The sequence below is a fragment of the Tamandua tetradactyla genome, chromosome 3 (genome assembly GCF_023851605.1).
Source record: "Tamandua tetradactyla isolate mTamTet1 chromosome 3, mTamTet1.pri, whole genome shotgun sequence".
In the NCBI taxonomy this organism is placed as follows: Eukaryota; Metazoa; Chordata; class Mammalia; order Pilosa; family Myrmecophagidae; genus Tamandua; species Tamandua tetradactyla.
Window position 1 is genome coordinate 154,928,515 of NC_135329.1, and position 13,417 is coordinate 154,941,931.

Below are 13,417 nucleotides of genomic sequence, written 5' to 3' on the forward strand. Positions count from 1 at the left end.
AACTGGCCGGCCAGGAAGAATCATTCCTGACAAAAGGGAATAGGAGGACTAATACTCCAAGGCAGGAAAGAGTTCAGCATGCTAGCAGTATTGCATGAGGCAAGGAGGTAAAAAGGGGCCTAATCATGCCAGGCCATGATTGAAAAATTGACTTTAATACCAAGTGAAATAGGAAACCATCAGATGCTTAGGATGGAAAGGAACTAATCGATACTTTAAAACATTACTGTACAGGGACTCTTTGAGAGGGGAGTTGAAGAAGAGGGGAGCCCAGTTAGTTATTGCAAGCTTTTTGAGGGCAGATAAGGCTTAGCTTGGGTTTACAGGAATAGACCTGATGAAATGATTGGATTCAGGGTATATTTGGATAAGAGAATCAGAATTGCCAGCACTTGCAGAGGTACTGAACCATGGGAGGGGATGTTTGAAGGAATCAGAGACTTTCTAACTTTCAGGACTGAAGATGCCTATCTTGAAAAATTCAAGATAAACATAATCCATTGTTTTTATGCACTTACTAATGGGGACTCAACAGTGATAAGATTTCATTTCCATATATTACTAGGGTATTGATGCTTTCAAGACTGTTCACTAATTTAGTTACCATCAGTACATTTCAATATTTCTTTGAATTTTCTAGTAAATAAAAGTTGTTTTATGTAGCATATGGAAAGAATGGAATTTAGCATGTCAATATAGTTTGCAGAATTTTTCCTAGTCTTTTATAGAAAAGAAATGGAAATTAAGTTAGATCACATCCCACAATTTGCATTCCTTTGTAGTTTTCCAAGTTCTGCAATATTTTCTTAATAAACAAAAAAGACAAAATATATTCCCCCTCAGGAAGGTAAACACACCACACCTTCTTTTATCTTTTTGTTTCCACTGACTTTCTGACCTACCAACTACATATTTTCATTTTGCTATTGTAGAGAAAACCGATAACTGCCAAACTTTTGCCTAAGTTGCTTAAAAAATTAGGACTGTTGTTATAAAGATTCTTTCTCCCTTATTCTACCCAGTTTGCCTCTCCCGCTCAGCTCCTGGTTTAGCTGAAGGAGAGTGGGATTAGTCAGTGCACTAAGGGGAGCAGTGTTATGTCACCAAAGTTATCAGGTTGCTTACTACGACGATTTTATTATCTCAGCCAGTTAGAAGGGACTAAAAAAATACTCAAGACAATTTGGATAACCATTCACTGAATGTTATTTGGTTAAAACACAGGCACAATTCAAAATACTAGAAGTTTTATGTGCTGTGATTGTACATCTTTAAATCACACAGAGTACTTTTTTGCAGTGCATTCTTGTTTACATTCTCAGAAATCCAAGCGGATTCCCCATTGTGCTTTTAGCAGAGGAAAATTAAGGTTTATAAGATTTATTAGAGGTAACAATTAGAGATGTCAGAGTATGAAAAATCGTGCATCTTCATTAAATTTAATTTTAAGTCAACGGGACAAGAACCATTTCTCTGTTCCTCAATTTCATTGTTTTCAGAAACTAAAAAAAAAATTTTCTGCAGAGGATTTAACATAATGTTAAAAATACAAGTGATTGCCAGATACAATCAACAATTTTTCAACAATGCCAGATACAACGTGATTCTTTCAGGTCCTTCTGTAGTTTTAGTTCTGAAACATCTCATTTCCTAGAGAGATAGCTGCATTCTTAAGTGTTAAAATAATTGTATTCACATAATGTTAAAATATATTAACATGTGTTTCACACCCAGAAACTCTGGAGTTTTGACTATTCTACAGCCTATCAGGGACCTCTTGCTTCAGTGGTAGAAACATTTAAAAACTCTTCAAAAGTATACATGCGAGAGATGTCTTCACAGGAAGAGGACAGGCTTTTCTGTGGAGCTTGATTTTGTTATGTGGATTAACACACAGTGTAGAATTTCCAATGTTACATTTATTCAAGTAATGAATTGTGTAACATAGAAGTGTGTTATAATTGCATTTAAACAGTTATTTACCAAGGTTACTTGAGAGGAATGGTCATTCAAAAGGTTTTGCTTGCAGCCTTTGTGTCAATTTTAAAATAAATCAGTAAAGGTAATGCATCTAGTACAAGGCATTTTTGTTATAGGTAAGTCCATCACGTCATTCTAGATATATTTATGATTGCATACTTCCTCATAGGAAAATGTAGGGCTCTCCTAATTTTGATATAGTAAGGTTATTTGCTGCATTTTAGATTTTATTGTTTTGAAATAACAACAATTTCACTGACCTTTCCACAAAAATTCCAGCTTGAACAGCATGCACAATGCTCCGAAATCTTGGTTTTTCCTCAGGTTTCCTTTTCATCATCCCCATTTTCCGGGTAAAGGTAGAAGCCAACCAGTCCCGGACTTCTGATGGGACTGAATCAGTGTGAATGTCACACAGCTCATCTTCGGTATCCAGTAATCTTCTACAAAATTATAAAGAGTAAATGTTAGAAAAAAGTGAAGAAATCGAATAACAATAAAACAGGGCCCTGTGATAGGATTTAAAATACAGCGATCACCTCTGATCATTCCTTAATGTGAACTATTTTTTAAAAAAAGGATTTGGCTTGACTTTTGGAAAGCTCTTAATCCCTCAAATTGATCATCTTCTATACTCAGGGACTAACACACTTTAGCATTTGAAGCTTCCCAAATAACCACAATGATACCAGTCAGACAATGGCAATTGTTAATATCATTATATACTATTCCGATATTATGAATAAAACTAAGAGAAGATGGGGAAGAGAATTCATAAACAGATCTCTGCTTTACTGCTATTTTTTAAATAGCAAAACAAGAAAAAAAAAAGAAAAAAGGTTGAAGCTATAGCAGCTGTCTCATATTCAAAAATCTTGTATATATTGTACAGCTAGTGAATGCTATTTGAATAAGGCTTTGGAGTTTACAAAACTTTTTCACATGTGCTATTTTATTTAATTAGTACCTGTAAATTTTAGGAAAATAATTACTTAGGTAATCTAAATATCAGGACATTTATCCTAATACTACCATCACAGATGAAAAAGTGAAAAACAATAATAATAAAGGTGAAAACTCTTGATTAACATGATATTTTGGTATAGTACTTCCCTATAATCTATCAAAAGAAATTAAAAATCTTCACTCTTTGAATCAGAATTTATTTTTATACTGGCTTTGAATATATGTGGGTAGACACCATGGGATTTGCATAAACATACACAGAAATAGAAATATTAAAATATAATTTGTAAAAACAGAAACGTTGGAAAGTTTCCTCCTCTTCTCTCTAGGAAAGTCTTACAAAGTTTCTTTAAGTATAGGAACAGCCCTTGCTAAGGAAACTGTCATGCTGTCTCCACCTTTTCTAGAGTTTTTTCCGTGTCTATTTCCAGCGAATATACTTGACAGAATAAGAAACTTGACTCAAAAATAAATGGATTATTTTGAAAAATCATTTCATATGAGAGTCAACATAACTGGAAGAGAAACAATCCCAGTTAAGAGCAAATGCTGATTTAAGGGTGGAAACATGGTTTTGAACTTTTCTCCCAGGAAAGGAACTGAGTAAATAAGGAAGCAAGTACCGCTCTCCTCTACAAGCTCCAGGTAGATGAAGTTGATTGGACCAACAAGTAACAATATCCGGGTGAATAAAGAAGGAATCTAGGAAATGTCATTATTTTAAAGATGGTCAGCTCCAATGATAAAGAATTTCCCTAAAGCTTGAACCAGCAAGGAAAGTCTTCCCACAAAATATCGATACCAAACTTGAGCTTTGCCTCCCAGGAGAACAGAGTTCAGTTCTGCCTGTTTGAGTTAATTAATTTCCTTGTCATTGTACCAATTTAATGACTCCAAGGTACTTTTGGCACATTTTAGCACCAGCCTTTGAGTGGCATATGCTTTGTTAAGTCTCTGCACAGAGTGAAGCCTAGGGATTATGAGTAAAGGGAGGAAAGGTAGCCAGAGATGACAGCTTATGCTAAGGCCTTGGGGGACAAGTCACATACCATCTCCAGAAGTCAGGGAACAACAAAGGAGCAAAAAGCAGGAGGCCTACCCAAAGCATACACTGCCACCAAAAATGGGCTTTAAAGGTAATATACAGAGGAGTAAATCTTTGTATCTGTTAAAATGACCTCCTACATTGCTGCCGTTTTCTATAAACATACAGAGAATAGTTGTTTGCCAATATTTAGTTTTCATAGCATGACATAAGCATAAACGTATATATAAAATGCCAGATTTCTGAAAAAATAAATACTAAGTGCTGGAGTTGAAAAATGACAGTATGGCAATACATACAATATATGTAATGGCAATACATTATAAAGACATATTGGAAGGAAATACTGATTAATACTTACTTTAAACCATTTTTAACTTTCTTTTGGATCTTACGTTTGGATGATTTTGACTTACATGAAAAACACTGACATTGTATCACAAAGCAAAAACGTTTTTTTGTCTTAGTGCCCATTTAAAATTAGATTCCTTAACTTATTGCAGCAAGACACTACACTACATGGCTTAAAAATTTCATTGCTTTAAAGATTATGCCATTTCTATTATCCATTATGCAGTGATTAAAGAAAAGTCCAGGGCATGGCAGGCAGAATACATCCATTGTGGTGTAATCTGGTGATGTCACTTTGCTCCCACATTCTACTGCTGCCTTTCTTTTTCAGGAATTATAAGTAGAATGACAGGTACTCTGTAATAGTTGCCAATTGCTTCACAGCAAATTCTATGCTGCCAATTTTCTTTTTGCCTGGGCAGGTGCCAGGAATTGAACCCTGGTCTCCAGCATGGCAGGTGAGAATTCTGCCATTGAGCCACCATTGCACTGCCCTACACTGACAATTTTTATGGCTATATTTCCTAAACTCATAAATCACCCCAAACAGATAATCAAACGTGAAAAAGTCAGCATGTAAAAATGATAGCCCACCTCACGACACACCACCAAGGTGTCTGGCTAGTCATGATGAGTGATGCCATTTATTGAGAAGGAAAAAAAATAGGTAATTTGAGGAGAGAGAGAGAGATATGGATTAATTAGAAGATTTAGAAATAAAAGAAGAGTAGCTAAAGAGGAAAATGTGGACTATGCTATTGTATAACTAAGAAAGCAAAACTTGAAAAAGCAAGAAATCCCTCAAGAAATGTACAAAGGCTAAGGAAAAATATTTTTATCTTTCATGAACATTGTGTGCTTTCTAGTTACCAGGTGGGTTATAAGCAGCAGATGAAGGCTCAGATCTCAATTATATTAAAATTTATTTGATAGAACAAATCAATCCTTTCTCTGGTGTAAAAATATCATAAAAATCCCAGTTGCAATTTACTAAAATGACTTGCTAACCATTATAGATCTAAACACCACACTGTTCGCATGTTACAAATTATGAAGTGCTTAATAATTGAACGATCCCTGCTAAAATGGAACTTATAGTTTAAAGGAAGGAGACTAAAAATAGGTGAACAGATGTATCAATTTAATATTGTATGAATACTATCAAGGAAGTAAGGTGGGTGATATGATTAGAGATTATGACAGAAACTTTATAGTAGGTGAGATATTCAAAGATTTCATTTAAGTTAAGACCTGAGGAATGAGTAGGGATTAGATATAAGAAAGGTTGGGCAAAGGGTATTCCAGGCAGAGGGAAGAGTACATGCAAAGGCCCTGAGGCAGGATCAATATGGGAGTGTTTGCAGGAGTCAAACATAGGTAAAAGCTAGCTAATATCATGCCTTATATCAAGGAGTTTGTCATATGTGCATTGGGAAGTCACTGAAGTGTTTTAAGTGGGTATGATATGATTTCTGGTTCTAAGAGACCACTTTGGTTGCTGTGAGAAGAATGGAATTTTCCATTGCGGAATGATACTTCGAGCTCAGTCAAGGGGCAACTCTGTTGGTCTTTTATTTTGGAAGTCCATTAATTTTCTAGGCAACAGTTGGTCTTGAATGTTGGATATCATGTTTCCTGTACAAGGCATGCTCTTTTAACATATGTATCTAAATTCTGTAGTATTTTATTAATGTTTTCTCTGATTGTTACTACTCTCTTTTTTCTGCTTGTTTGTTTGGTTTTCTTCTTTGAGAAATGTATGGCCTATAATAGATCTCTTTTGTTTAGTTTCTGTATCTATCTTTTGCTTGCTAAAGTTTTTAAAAATAATGCCCTTGCCCTTTTCCTTGTTTACCCTTTTCTTAAACTTTCAAAGCTTTTTATTTTCAAAACACTTTACTCTGTTTCCAGTAATATCTTTAGGTTTTACTGCTTTGAATGTGGCTTTCTCCTCTGGATAGCTTTGTTTCCTCGTCCATTTATTTACTGAATTATGTGCACCCATTTTTTCACCTCCTTCAATTATTGTATTATTTAGTTATTGAGCTCTAGTATCTGTGTATTAAATGTCTATCATAAAGATTATTTCATTAAATCCTTATTAAATTATCGATAATACTTTTCTGGCATAGGTTCTTCCCTTATTACACTGAAGATAAAATACAATTTCTTTTTCTAATTCTTTTGATATTTGTGAGAAGAGAAGGAGATAGAGAAAGCACCTCTCAGTGGAAGCTGTAGGAAGCAGGACACGATCTAGCCCTCTCTTTCCTCTTGCCATGGCAGCCACCATCAGTGGCCCACAGTGTGCGCTCTTGCTCTGCCACCCTTGGCCCTTGATTGAAGGCGATGCAGAGCGGAGCCCCGAGATGAGAATGTAGTGTGAGTGAATAATGAACCAGGTGCGTTTTATGGCACTGAGACGAAGGGGTTGACTGTTGCGTCATCAGAGCCTAGCCTATCCTGACTGCTACAAAAGGCACATTGATTAGAGCTGGATATAAGGTGGAAGGGAGCTGTGTTCAGGTCATAGTAACAGAATCCACTTTTCAAACCCATGAGATGATCTTTTGGATAGTTGATCGTGCGTGTCCCCTAATAAGCAAATCCAATATTAGGAATTGATTCTACAGAAATATATAACCATATGCAAAGAACATGTGTTCAAAGATGCTTTTTTGTGGCATTATACAAAGTTGTCAAAAAATAGAAATATCCTAAATATCCATTGATAGGACAAAGTTTAGGATCAATCATAAAGCTATAAATGCACATGTATACTCAAATTATATTCAGTGATGTATATTGTAGCATCATGTAAAGTGGTCAAAAGCCAAAAAACAACCTGAATAACCTCTAGTAGGGGAGTAAATAAATAAGTCATAGCATATCCATGAAATGGGATGTTAGGCAGTCATTCAACAGAATGAGTTAAACTACAAGCACCGACAGGACAACGTTTGTAGAATGACTTTAATTTTTATAAAACAAAAATCGATATTTTGTCTGGACAATATATTAATATGTGGTTGTAAAATACATAGACCAAGCCACCATCATCTCTTAACCGATCAGTAGCCCGCTAACCGGCCTCTCAGGTCTTATTCCTTTGGACACCTTTCAGTCTCTTCTGCCTGCTGCAACCAGAATGCCCGTTTTAAAGTGTGTCAGACTATGGCGATGCCTAATTTATAAATAACTCATCTCGGGCTATGTCCCCAACTTCCCTTCTTAATCTGTTCCCCTTTATTTGTTTTGCTCCAGGAATACTGGCCTCCCTGCTAGACCTGAACCTGCAAAGTTTGCCTCTGCCTCCGTTGCCTTTGCACTTGGTGTTCGCTCTGCCTAGAATCTCCTAAGATATTTGTGTGGGTCATTCCCTCACTGCACTCAGTTAGAGAGGGATTCCCTGGCTCCCTGCTTTTTTAGTTTTGAGTCCTGTATTATTTGATAAACAGCAGCAGCATCTAGAGGGTAAATTCACACTTACCAATCAACTCCTTCATTCCCTTTAAGTTAATTTGCCATTGGACGATCACATAATTTTTGAAGCAAATTATGGAGAAATGTATCTTTGGTGTGGAAGACAAATTAAACTTTTTTTCAATAGTGTTTGATCAAAGATACAAGGAAATTTAAAAAAATTATATTACTATTAACATGCCTTTATCCAAGGACTTCAGTATTTCCATTAAAACCAACTCTATTATGTTCTCATGTCCAGGGACGTATATATTGTCACAAATTCCTAATGAAGACCTCAATAATATGTAGCAAATTCATCAAGATAATTATTCCAGTTTGAAGAGAAAAAATTTGAAAGATGGACAAAACCAAATTTAAACAACCTTAGCATCACATGTCTCTCCCCATTCCCTATCATCTCCTCAATCTTTCTTACTCATTTTTCCTTTCCTTGTCACCCATTGTGTACTCTGTTTTCCTCCTCTATCTTGAGTCTCTGATCACACAAGGCACTCATTCAAGCTTTATACTAGATAGGGCAGGAAGGAAAACTACAATACAAGATGAGATAGTAATTCTGGGCTTCTGTTAGAGACCAAAGTATAAACAATTCAATTATACTTTCATATTAAGTCATGTGAAAATATCTGAATACGTATATAAGGTTATATCACACAGAAAATATATGACTATATTTTGCCCTTGCTTATTTTTGAAACAAATTTGGGCAAGCTGATAAAATGGTATCATAAATACTATAAATTAATTGAGCTTGAAAGCATCCAATTACTCTTTATACTGTGAGTGCTCTTAAAAAATGAAAACCCTGTGTTTAAGAAATTTACAACATGAAAAAATCACCATTGGTACATTTTCCTTAGGAATTATTTTAAAATGTACTATACAGAAAAAAAAAATAGGAGGTATAAGCATAAAACATTTTCATTGTTGATCTCTGAAAAATATTTCCATTGGTGTTTGATGCAATTTTTTTTTGTTTTTAGTCCCAACGGAGTCAATAAAGCGTAAAATAAGGGGCCTGTGTGTTGATGGGGGCAGGCCGGCTGTGAAAAGGGACCCTGCGTCCAGTCAGTGACAAACTGATCCTTGGAAGCTATTTATATTCCAGATTTTCTCTTGAAATCAGATGACAGAACTCCCCAAGGGCTTATATTTTGAACTAGAAAGCTTGTAGGGGAAGGAAAATCAAGAAGGAGGCAGCCACGGAAGGAGAGGTCATGGGATTTTGACTCCTGCAATTACATGTCAGTGAAAATATTTCTGTCTACAGTGGACTCTTGGAAAATGGTTACACCCATGTACCCACACGGTTATTTCCAGGCAAACAGTGCCCATGAGTGCACCTATTAAATATTAAAATTCAGGTACTGGATGCTATTAGGCTCCTCAAGTTAAAAGTTCTCATTTCTTGCTTTCCTAGTCTTATAAAAGACACATTTCAACAAGCAAAATGAGGCTCACTCAGTTCGGCCCCTAACATTTGCTGGGCCTAGGGCAGGAGCACATTTCTCCCAGATACCATCCGACCAAATAGTTTAAAATTACATATCATGCAAACGAATTGTTAAATAAAATATGTTCTTTCCTCCTGCTTTTTGTAAATTTTCATAAGAGCCTGATAAGTTGGGTTTAAATGAGCGATTCTCAACTTCCTGTGTGATAGGGCAGGGCCAGCTGGTTGTGGCCTCCGACTGAAGGCTCCTACTCAGCCATTTCACTGTAAAGGCCCCACATGAAGCATGTGGTTACCATGGTCCCCAAGTACAGTCTCCCCCAGCCAGCCTTGGAAGCAGCCGATTCTTGACTACTCTTTGGGGTGGAGGAGGGGTGCACCCACCAGTGGTGTCATAGGCCCACTCAGAAGAAAAGAACTAAGGTGGATGCCCGTTAAAACTTCGGAGGGAGGCTAGGGAAAATTCTGGAGTCCCAATGGCCAGAATATAATAAAAGGGCACTCTGCCAAGAGAATTCCAGGGTCCTAGTATATGAAAAGTGGGGAAGGCAAGGGTTCCAGGTTCATCTTGACCTGAGTGCCCTCTCACCCTGTGGGGGAGGGGCACAACAAAAGACGGCCAGAGTCAGGCACCTTAGAGTGGGGTGGTGGTGGTGATGCCCAAAAATGAAGTCTCTCGGGCTCTTTAAAGTTTGGCTCAGGGTAGCGCTGAACTCAAGTGAAGTCCTTCCAGGACGGGTGGGGAAATTACAAAAGGTTGGTCTTTCTTCAGTACAGATATTCCATTGGAGGCTGTGGCTTCCTCAAAGGCAAGTCCATTGGTGTTATTTTTTTGGCCAATTATGTCTCTACTCTGAACTGTCTGCACTCTCTCCACCCCAGTCCACATGTATCATCTCTAATGGTGATACCAATGTTTCTCTTAGACTTCAAAATTATCTAAGGGTGGATATAGATGACAATAATGCCAGATAACTTTACTGCTTGCTTACTATGAACAAGGAGTCAAGCTTTCTTTCATTTATTTCTCACAACACTACCACGAGGAAGATACAATTATTATTAACCCTATTTTATGTATATTTTATATTGAGGTACAGAGACCTTAAGTGGTTTTCTCAAAGTCATATAACCAAGACTGGCCATGACAGTTTTTGAACCCAAGTTTTTCTGACCTCAGAGTGTTAGCTCTTCAAATATTGTGCTATCTTTCACATCAAACACATGTTTTCTTAAGTGCCTAGCCTGGTTCATTGAAACAGAAATTTCAGCATACTTTAAAGTACAATCAATTATGGCAGGATAGAGGAAGGTAATACATTTGAAATGCCCTATCTACTGGTCAGTAATCTACTTCCAAGTGTTAAATACATTAAATTAATTCTTTGGGGCATCTGTTTATCATGTATTGCCTGTCTTATTCTAAAGAGGATTTAAAATGGCAGGCCTTGAAATTTATTTCAACAATTTTTGTTGTTGTTTCTTTCCTTTTTCTGTCACTATGATAACTTTGTTAAGTGTTCCTTTTGGTTTTGTTAGTAATTTTTTTTAACTGCGAGATGAGGACCATTTTATATGAGTAAATATGATGAAAACTCAACATTTGGGTGGAGAAGTCAGTTATGCTGACCTTAGCTTAATACCCAAGAGGCAAATCTTGGCTAAAATGAGGTCAACCAAGGATAGTGTTGAAGTCAGATGGGGCCTTCTCTGTCTTAAGACCTAAGGAGGTCTCTGTACCCACCCTCTGCTGGTGGGGTCCTGTCCCCCAGGACAGGCAGAAAAGGCCAAGGGATGGTTGGGTGGAGAGATTCTCATAAAAGAGTCAAGTTGCTTGGAGAGTTGGTATCAAGATTGTATTTTTGGAGTCAGTTGGGAGACAGAAATGGGAAATGGAGGGAATGGGTGAGGCAGAAACTGCCGTAGGCCCTGCTGATGACTTTTGGCTTCCCACCAGGAAGTTCTCTTTGCTCAAAAATATCTTTGAAAATATTCCATTAGGCTCAAAGCCTGACATTCCACTAATTATGGGATTTTTTTTTTTTATTAATAAGCATCTTTTGTGTTTAGGAGGACTGTCTAATGCCTGGCTTCTCCACCTATTAGGTGTGCAGCCTTGGAAAAAAAGTACAGTCTAAATCTCAGTTTCTTTATCAGTAACATAAAGATCATAATAATATTACCTTTAGAGGTATACTTTTGAGGATCAAATAGGCCAGTGGAGAGAAAGCACTTAAATAGTATCTATCACAGTGTGAGCTCTCCGCATACTCTCACTATCTACACACCTTCATAAATTAGTCTAAGCAGTTTCCTTATTTCTAAAATGTAGACAAAGGAGGGTACCATGGAAATGGGGGTGCTTGTAACATTATGGAAAAAGGTTGTGAAAGTAGACTCTGAGGAGCCAAAGAACAGCTTAAGGATTTTTTGAGTTGTGAAGAGGCAGTGGAGGGATCTCTAAAATATTTTTTTTACCTACTTTACAATTTTACCTATTATTGATCATCTTCCTGTCCACTTCCAGAGAACAGATACGTTGTATCCTCTAATGCAGGAAATGAGATATAAGAGAGAAAAGCATCCCATGCTCCATCAAACTATGTCCTTCCAAGGATTTCTAAAAATGGCAACCTGAAGAAAAAGGGAGAGGCTGCAATCCAGAGTTAGAGCCTTATGGCCTGTGGTTTCCAAGACCTGGGGGAGGTGATCATCTCATTGATCAAAAGGTGCATCTTGCCTTCCCTGGGCCTAACACTTGCTGCTATGCGGCACTGCCAAGATCCAATTCAGCACCCCTCACTTACTGCCTGTGTTGCATAGTGAAGTTTCTTGTAGGAGGCATTTGAGCACAAGGTCATCTCATCTATGACTGGGAGCAATGTTATAGACCTTAAAATTCTAGCCATTGGATGTTTCACAGTCTCTCAGCATGTTTCTTCTGTAATCTAATCTCAACAGCCTCTAGACCAGTGGCTCTCAAGGTGTGGTCTCAGGCCAGTATCATCATCATCTGAACTTGTTAAAGATGGAACTTCAAGGGCCTGACCTTAAGCCTATTAAATTAGAAACTTTGAGGGTAGAGCCCAATGCTCTGTGCAGCAGGATTCAAAGAGCCCTCGAGGTAATTCCGATGAATACTAAAGTATGAAAACACAGCTCTCATCCATTCACAGCTTGCCAATTTACAGAATCTCTCTGCCAAAAACTAAGATGAATTTTGTTCTATAACATGGACTTAATGGTACTGCTTATTTCCATATGACCAGTGAATACTGATATTCACTGGAGAATGATGATGATCTGTATGGAAAGGGACCTGCAGAAGAAGTAATGGATAATATTATCTGTATGTTACTTGATTGCAAAATAGAACAGAGCTGAGGTGGAGAATCAAGGTTGAGAAAAGCTGGAGTATTTTAGGGGGACAGAAAGTGAGGGGGTTTAAGGAATACATTCTTCCTAGGCTCATGAAGCCAAAATAGCTGACATGATGAAATGATCAATAAGAGCCAAACAGACAACAGTAAAATAATTTACAATATATATAGAATATTCTTCATGAATATTTGTTTAATGAATGAATAAAAACACAAGACAAACAAAAGTTAATCTTAGAACTAACTTCAGATAGAGAATCTTTATAGAATAGAATTATCTCTAGTTTTAGAAGTTATTAAAATATTCAGGTATTTCCAGTAGTTAGGTATTATTTATCTACTGGTCCAGATAAGGAATAAAGTCATGGCTTTTGCTTGTTTTGATGCATATGTATATTAACATTTTCTGCCAAGTCCTAGTTCCTATATAAAAGATAATCTTACACATTTTTTTCTAATATTCTCTGCTACTGTCTAGTCCTTTCTCCATTTAGTCAGCAATGACTTCATTCATTGACTCAAGTTATATATGATATATAATAAGCAGAGTGGGGGTAAAAAAGAAACTTCCTGGCTTTTGAGTTTCAAAATCTAGGTCCTACAGAAGAAAATAGGGCTGAGGCAAAGATAATAGAAGAATAATAGATGATTCAGGGCAAAGTGTCCATTCCTGAGATTATCAAAAGATGTCCTAGGTTAATGAAGAGGAATCAAAAGAGAAGACAAGATATATGGAATAGGGACACTAAGGGTGAC

General features: G+C 36.9%; 1 protein-coding gene across 14 annotated transcripts in view; it reads right to left on the minus strand.

Annotated features, from left to right (window-relative positions):
* Positions 1-13,417, minus strand: part of PDE1A (phosphodiesterase 1A) — a 371,779-nt gene that overhangs the window by 87,854 nt on the left and 270,508 nt on the right. For 13 of the 14 annotated variants that reach the window (XR_013172924.1, XR_013172922.1, XR_013172926.1 and 10 more), the window contains exon 3: positions 2,241-2,423. Coding sequence is in view for 6 of the 14 variants with exons in the window: in XM_077154369.1 (XP_077010484.1) it covers positions 2,241-2,423 (183 nt within the window). In the remaining 8 variants the exon portion in view is untranslated. Of the gene's footprint in view, positions 1-2,240; positions 2,424-4,352; positions 4,628-13,417 lie in introns of those variants that run through there. The other variant, XR_013172927.1, reaches the window with a different exon arrangement.